This window comes from Bison bison, unplaced genomic scaffold (assembly GCF_000754665.1).
Source record: "Bison bison bison isolate TAMUID 2011002044 unplaced genomic scaffold, Bison_UMD1.0 scf7180017863325, whole genome shotgun sequence".
NCBI lineage: Eukaryota > Metazoa > Chordata > Mammalia > Artiodactyla > Bovidae > Bison > Bison bison.
Window position 1 is genome coordinate 153,284 of NW_011493897.1, and position 8,547 is coordinate 161,830.

The window sequence follows — 8,547 nt, forward strand, 5'->3', positions numbered from 1 at the left end:
ATGTCCATTGAGTCGGTAATGCCATCCAACTGTCTCATCCTCTGTCGTCCCCTTCTCCTCCTGCCTTCAATCTTTCCCAGCATCAGGGGCTTTTCCAATGAGTCAGTTCTTTGCATAGATGGCCAAAGTATTAGAGCTTCAGCATCAGTCCTTCCAAGGAATATTCAGGACTGATTTCCTTTAGGACTGACTGATTTGATCTCTGCAGTCCAAGGGACTCTCAAGAGTCTTCTCCAACACCACAGTTCAAAAGCATCAATTCTTCAGTGCTCCACTTTCTTTGTAGTCCAACTCTCACATCTGTACATGATTACTGGAAAACCATAGAGGAACTTTTGACTAGACGGACCTTTGTTGGCCAAGTAATGTCTCTGCTTTTTAATATGCTGCCTAGATTGGACATAGCTTTTCTTTCAAGGAGCATGCATTTTTTATTTCATGGCTGCAGTCACCCTCTGCAGTGATTTTGAAGCCCAAGAAAATAAAGTCTGTCACTGTTTCCATTGTTTCCCCATCTATTTGCCATGAAGTAATGGGACTGGATGCCATGATCTGTTTTTTGAATGTTGAGTTTTAAGCCAGCTTTAAATGGCCTCAGCCCTTCCTATCAGGAAGGGGCTGATGTACAGATTGTGGTCAGCACATCCTAAAGGGACAGTATGAGCTCTACCAAAGGGGAATTCCACCAAATGGCACAGGTGCAATTAAAATTAAGCCATCACCTCTAGCAGAAGATATTAAGAAGAGGTGGCAAGAATACACAGAAGAACTGTACAAAAAAGATCTTCACAACCCAGATAATCATGATGGTGTGATCACTCACCTAGAGCCAGACACCCTGGAATGTGAAGTCAAGTGGGCCTTAGGAAGCGTCACTACGAACAAAGTTAGTGGAGGTGATGGAATTCCAGTTGAGCTATTTCAAATCCTAAAAGATGATGCTGTGATAGTGCTGCACTCATATATCAGCAAATTTGGAAAACTCAGCAGTGGCTACAGGACTGGAAAAGGTCAGTTTTCATTCCAATCCCAAAGAAAGACAATGCCAAAGAATGCTCCAACTGATGCACAGTTGAACTCATCTCAGACACTAGTAAAGTAATGCTCAAAATTCTCCAAATCAAGCTTCAGCAATACGTGAACCATGAACTTCCAGATGTTCAAGCTGGTTTTAGAAAAGGCAGAGGAACCAGAGATCAAATTGCCAACATCCACTGGATCATCAAAAAAACAAGAGAGTTCCAGAAAAAACATCTACTTCCGCTTTGTTGACTATGCCAAAGCCTTTGACTGTGTGGATCACAAGAAACTGTGGAAAATTCTGAAAGAGATGGGAATACCAGACCACCTGACCTGCCTCTTGAGAAATCTGTACGCAGGTCAGGAAGCAACAGTTAGAACTGGACATGGAACAACAGACTGGTTCCAAATAGGAAAAGGAGTACGTCAAGGCTGTATATTGTCACCCTGCTTATTTAACTTATATGCAGAGTACATCATGAGAAACGTTGGGCTGGAAGAAGTACAAGCTGGAATCAAGATAGCTGGGAGAAATATCAATAACCTCAGATATGCAGATAGCACCACCCTTATGGCAGAAAGTGAAGAGTAACTCAAAAGCCTCTTGATGAAAGTGAAAGAGGAGAGTGAAAAAGTTGGCTTAAAGCTCAACATTCAGAAAACAAAGATCATGGCATGTGGTCCCATCACTTCATGGCAAATAGATGGGGAAACAGTGGAAACAGTGGCTGACTTTATTATTTTGGACTCCAAAATCACTGCAGATGGTGATAGCAGCCATGAAATTAAAAGATACTTACTCCTTAAAGGAAAGTTATGACCAACCTGGACAGCATATTAAAAAGTGGAAACATTTCTTTGTCAACAAAGTTTCGTCTAGTCAAGGCTGTGGTTTTTCCTTTAGTCATGTACAGATGTGAAAGCTGGACTGTGAAGAAAGCTGAGCGCTGAAGAATTGATGCTTTTGAACTGTGGTGTTGGAGAAGACTCTTGAGAGTCCCTTGGACTGCAAGGAGATCCAACCAGTCAATCCTAAAGCAGATCAGTCCTGGGTGTTCATTGGAAGGACTAATGTTGAAGCTGAAACTCCAATACTTTGGCCACCTGATGCAAAGAGCTGACTCATTTGAAAAGACCCTGATGCTGGGAAAGATTGAGGGCAGGAGGACAAGGGGATGACAGAGGATGAGACGGTTGAATGGCATCACCGACTCAATGGACATGGGTTTGGGTGGACTCCGGGAGTTGGTGATGGACAGGAAGGCCTGGCATGCTGCGGTTCATGTGGTCGCAAACAGTTGGACACGACTGAGTGACTGAACTTAACTGAACTGAACATCACCTCTAGTAACCTTGGCCTTATTATACATTCATTTTAATAAATTTGCTTTGTGATTTGGCTCCCCTGGTGGGCTTTTCAAGTGAATTATGGGCAAGAAACAGGGACGTTTGGACCCTGAGCATGCACAATAAAATCTGTCACTCAACTGATGCAACCAAGCCACCTGGCCTTAACCCAACCCCTGCCCTCAGGGTCAAAACCCTTATAAACACCCCAAGCCAGTACAGCAGTGCTGGTTTCATATCTCAGGGACCAGTCCACTCTCCCTCGGAGAATGTATCTATGCTTGAGAATTGAGCTTAAACCTGAAGTGTCTGCAGTTATCTTACTGTTGCAAAGACCAAGATTTCTGGTCCGGATTTATCCGTTGACCTCCTCAGTTGGATCTCTAACACAATGCTTGCCCGCCTAGTAACAATTTGTGTCAGATAAAAGGGAAGTCTTCCCAGTTCTAGATGTAGACTGTGAGTACTCCCGTTGTAAGAACATAAGGCTTCTAGTGGGTCCCCAGGTAGAATTTCTATTGTTTGTATCCAACAACCTGGACAGGCTGTTAGTGGCACAACCATAACAGCCCTCAGACCCCTGTGGGTTTGAATTGGGTTCTGGAATTTAATTTTTAAAAAGCACCAAGCACATCAGACCGCTTTCCTTTTTTCTTGCCCCAGGCTACCCTCGGTCACCTAAACCCATCTCGCCAGTGCAGGCATTTGGTATCAAGTCAGGCCGTAGATAGGAAGTGGAGGGATAAGGGCAGAATCTCAGCTACCACTGTCTCACTTGCGGGAATTTTTGTAACAGACCTCTTTTGTTTTTTCAAGATAAGATTCCTTATGGGAACTTCCCAGGTGGCTCAGTAGGTAAAGAATCTGCCTGCAATGCAGGAGATGCAGGAGTCATGGGTTGGATCCCTGGGTCAGGGAGATGCCCTGGAGGAGGGCATGGCAATCCACTCCAGTATTATTGCCTGGAGAATCCCATGGACAGAGGAGCCTGGCAAGCTCCAGTCCATGGCGTCACGAAGAGTTGGACGTTTAAAACTTTTTTTTAAGTTAATATTTACTTTTGGCTGTGCTAGGTCTTCTTTACTGCTTTCAGGCCTTCTCTAGCTGTGGTGAGCAGGACTAGTCTCTAGTTGTGCTGCATGGGCTTCTCAGGTGGATTCTTTGAGAGGGATGAGTGAGGCTCAGACACATGTCTCAGAAGTAAGATGTGTGTGATATTGCCCAGCCCTGCCAGGCCATCATTCAGAATGGGCCAGGAAAGGCCAAAGCCCACCCTTCCACCCCCCCTCAACTACTCACACACACAGATGGGCTGAAAGGAATGGACGGAACATCTAAATTATACATGGCTCCATCCTGTGTTGGGTTCTGATGATAACCTGAGACAGTGTGGACAGCTGTGCTGCAGCGGTGTGGGCACAGGTTGGGTCCGCCCCACCCCACCTTCTCTGCAAGGAGAAACCCTGTAGACATAATAAACACTTGATTTTTAAATTACAACTTGATCTCCAGTTGGAGGCTTTTCCCTACGCTCATAATATTGGGTACTATTGTCAATGTTGGATAAAGTGTTATGTCTTTTTCCCATGCAAATGGAAAGAATATTCAAAACATAGGTTTAATAAAACCCATTAGTCTGGAAAAAACAAATAAAATTAGATGATGAAATTATGCAGTGATTATTAAAAATAGTCCTATACATTGATTCAAATAACATTGGGGAATGAGGGGATATGTGGTTTTAACAATTATTTCACCCATCAGATTTGTTAATGTACAAAGTTTTATCCATGAGCCCAATATGAATTATAAAATCTGACTGTGTCCTAAAATATGATGATTAATGATGAATGAACTTTGCCTGGTGGAAATACGAAGGGCACACCAGGCTGAGAGAAGTGCTTGTGGAAAAACACTCAGAGGCTCCAGAGGCTCCTGGTGCAGGGCAGGAGGATTTGCAGAGGGAGCTGTGGGCAGTGACGTTGCAGAAGAAAGGGCCAGAATAAGAGGACTTGAAAGGCGAGTAAGGAGGTTAGATTTGTGTAGCAGGGAAGGGAGGATGAATTTCCATAAGCTGAGGAGCATGTGATGAAACAGGATTTAGGGGTGATAAGACAAGTGACCTTTGAGAGTGTGGAGAGGACTGAATCACAGAAAACAGTTGGAAGGAGGTTGGATGAATCTTTGATGAGAGTCAGACACAGATGCTTCCTGGAAGACTAAGTGGTAACAGATACGTGAAAGACAGTTAAAGAAGCAAATCTCATCGAGGGTGTCGAGGTATAAAGAGGGGGTGGGAGGAGAGCCCCACATCAAGGTGGAGCAGGTTCTGGGGGCCGTGACCCCACCTGAGCCTGACCCAGACTGGATGAGGGTACTTCATGTCTTAAGTAAGCCCAGGTTCTGAGAATATGTACTCATTTCACAGTAGACATAGAAACAGATTTGATTAGGAGCACTGTCTAGTCCCCACTGGAGGGGCTTGTAATATAAGGACTGCACCTTATGTTATCTCTCTGAAGAGAGACGAAGAGGGTTCCAATAAGGGACTCAGGCCTCTAATCCCCTAATCCTAGCTGCTAATTGAAGAAGGCAATGGCACCCCACTCCAGTACTCTTGCCTGGAGAATCCCATGGGTGGAGGAGCCTGGGGGGCTGCAGTCCATGGGGTCACACAGAGTCAGACATGACTGAAGCGACTTAGCAGCAGCAGCAGCTGCTAATACTTTCCATCTGTCCGTCCTCACTCTACCCCATTTGGGAACAGAATATACACATGTATGAGTGAGTAGAAGGGCAGACAAACATTTCAAGCAAGGAAATTCAAAAGGCTCCATAATATACGGTAGTTTCTCAACTCCCTTTTCTAGTAGTAACTGAAGCCTTTATGCTGTATGTCTCCCATAGCTCTTTTTTTTCTGGTGGGTAGATATCAACAGCTCTTTCTCCCCCATGCCTAGAGGCCTGTCTAGAACTTTCTTTCTCTCTAGGCTACAAGACTAAGGCTAATAACAGAATAAGAGGCTTGACCCCCTGTGTCACCCAAACCCTCTAGACTCAAGTGGGTGATTTCTCATTTCAAGAAATTGCAGCCTAGCCCCTGCCTTCTCAGCACCCCAGTCATAGCCAAAAATATGACATCTTCTTCACACTGATGTCTGCCTTTGCTGTCTGGGTTATTGGGTTTTACTCATGGGGAGGGATATCAGAAATGCGTGTCTGGTAGGGCTTATCAAGAGCAAGCTTCCATTGGTCCTACTGAACCCTCTTTTACTTTCAGGGGACACCTGGGAGGACTGTCACTGGGGACCTGTGAGTTTCCCAGGGTCAGAGGTGCCAACTTCACAGACACAGCTTCAGAAAAGCACCCACGTGACTGACTGTCTGCAGTGGCAGCTGGACCAGCATTTCGACTGTGGTGACAGCAAAGCCATGCTTGGTCTTTCTTTCACCAACTGGGGCTTTACCTCCAACCCTGATTCTGGAAACCAAGGACCACTCTTTCTAGGTAAGAAAGAAAGGGGGATTAGGAAGCTCTGATCCATGTGCTGGTCATCACAAAGCTGTGGGTGGAGGAGGCAAAGGGCCTCTCCCACGCCCGCTGTCGGCCCAGTTGAAACCTGTGACACTCTAACAGCGTCAGGTGATCAAGAGCCTGGGACTTAGGACCAGCTCAGCCTCAGGCCCTGGTTCTGCAAATTCCTGCTTGTTTAACTTGGCCAAGTTATTTATCTTATGTACTTATCTCTCTTGTCCCTCATCTGAACCCTTGAAAAATTCTATCTCCTTTCCATAATTATTGGGAGTCTTAAGCAACATAATGTCTAGAGTGTCTGATTCACTAAAAATTGATGATAACCATTATGAATACGTAATATCTAAGCATTGTCTTTCTTGTGCTTTAACACTTATAAAATGATTGCACAATGGTTGTTTCTTCTGAGATGGCATAATTTTTATGATCCACTTTCTCTGGACTCCATCTTCCCTTGCTTTCTCAAAAAGGCAAGTTGGCCAGTATTTTTCTCTCCCTTCAACATCCGTCATCAAATCAATTTACCCCTATTAGGTGCTCTCAGTAACAGTGTATTAGTAACATTCAATAGCAATGTAAATACTGGCCCTGCAACACAGGGTCATGTTTGCTTTTCACATCCAGTTTATTTTCCCTTGTTTTCCCCTCTTTCCACCCTCATCCATGAAGTGCCCTGATCAGTCTCTTTTACAGCACTCCATTTAATTCATTCTCTCCACTCATCTCCATGTCCGTCTCCTAGTTTTCATCTCCTCCGAGTCCACCTCTGTTCAAATTTCCTTAAAAGAGCTTCCAGACCCTCACATCCATTTCGTCTGGGACGTATTCATCCTTACCCTGCACCGCTCTCCACATCCTCCACTGGAGCCCAGGGCCGCCCGGCGCTCATCCCCCAGGCTGTGGCCTCATCTGAGGAATGAGGAGAGACCCACGTCCTCAGGCGGAGCTGAGATGAGAAGGAGCCCCCTTGTGGCAGCATGGAGAGTCTCAAGGGAAGTGCTCAGGGAGGGCAGGGATGCAGAGCGTGACAAGAGCCAGTAGGTCTTGTAGTGTTTATTGTCTTCTCTTCCCTCTCGTCTCTCCTTTTCTTATCCTTGGCTTCCCACATTCCCAGCCCAGACCAACCCCCACTTCCTCAATAACTGTTTCCTGGTCATCTTCCATGGAAACATGAGCAGGAATCCAGGCTTCACAGCAAATTTTGCAGCAAAGGGTAATTTTAATACCCTTTATTTTCATACCCCTCCACCCTGTGACTCCCACCCGCCATAACTCCTAGTTCCTGTCACCCACCAGAGCTTTTCTCTCCTGATTTTTCTTTTTTCTTTTCCAAATTCAGCTCATCAAGAAGCCGTTAGAATGATCCATTCCGTATCTTCATTCATTTGTTGCATTACACAAACACAGACACACTTGAGAGTATTGTTGCATTTTTATTATATTGTCCATGCCTCACTTAGATTATGTATAAATATTATATATACTGTGTATGTATGTGTGAAGTCTATATTGATACACATGTAAAATTTTTCCAATTTAGACTTCCTTACTTCTTTTCTCTTATGAGGTTTTCCTTCAACTTTGACTTTGCTTCATCTCTACGATCTCTTCCTTCCCAACAGTACAATCTGTGTCCTGCAGGAATTTCTTGCCTTTGTCTTTTCTACCTAGGAAAGAAGTTGTTGTCATCAATTTTATTTCTTTACTCTGTTTTGGCATTTGGGAACATGTTTGCCCCGTGGCAGTCTTACCAATATTGACTAGTGTAAGGAAGGAAGATCAACAAAAAAGAAAATATATAAAGTTTCTCCACTGGATTCACTTCACCATGGACTTTCAGATAGCCTATCCTGTTCTTGAACAGTTTCTGTACTTGATGTCCTTCCTGAGTGGAGGACTAAGTCATAGAAACATCCTAAATAACAATGGATCCTATTGGCTGTGGTTTTATCTTCAGAGCTGAGTTTGGATGCTTCCATTGGAATGAAGAACCCTCCCAAGCCGGAGGATAAGGGCTCCACAGCAAGAACGCTTAAGTGTTCAGTTTGTAGCAAGATTAAGGGCTTAAGCGTCCTGAAACAGAAGATTATCAGAAGAAAACTGCTCTTCAGCAAATGGAGACTAGCGTGCGGATTCCCTGGCCTTCAAGTTTAGGGTACAGAGGTAATCCCATGCACTTCTTCCTTATGCTCCTTATCTAAGGTTATGGCTCAATCTCCCACTGAGTTTTCTCTTCCTCACTTGTTCACTTAACAGCTGACACTACCTCTGTGTGGTCTTTCCTCTGCTTTCCAGGGGGTCTGCCACCCTGCAGGGCCCTTCCACCTCAATCTCCTGTTTGCACTCTGAGCTCTGCTGTGTTCCTGCTGCTACTGTCCTCTATTGCCTCTGACCTTTCCTATTAGCCAAAGGGAAGCCCAGATCCGTGGTCCTCTCTATCATAAGAGTGTCATTTAGCATGTACCATGCTGAACACATGGTACAAAAATCACACACTTTCTTGGTTTCCTCACCTTCCTTTACTTGCACCCCACCCACCCCTGCTCCCTAACAAACTCTTTCTTCCAGTATCATGTTTTAATGAATTACTTGCATGTGGGTGGACTTGTGGAGAAGCTAACCGAGGAAAATCCTTAAGTCTCAAC

At 44.7% G+C, this 8,547-nt stretch overlaps 1 protein-coding gene across 1 annotated transcript in view; it reads left to right on the top strand.

Moving 5' to 3' along the window:
- Positions 1–8,056, top strand: part of LOC104983741 (neuroblastoma breakpoint family member 4-like) — a 38,295-nt gene extending 30,239 nt beyond the window's left edge. The window contains 2 exon segments of the mRNA XM_010833265.1: positions 5,648–5,875; positions 7,860–8,056. Of these exon segments, the coding sequence (XP_010831567.1) occupies positions 5,648–5,875; positions 7,860–8,056 (425 nt within the window).
- Positions 8,057–8,547: the final 491 nt, after the last annotated feature.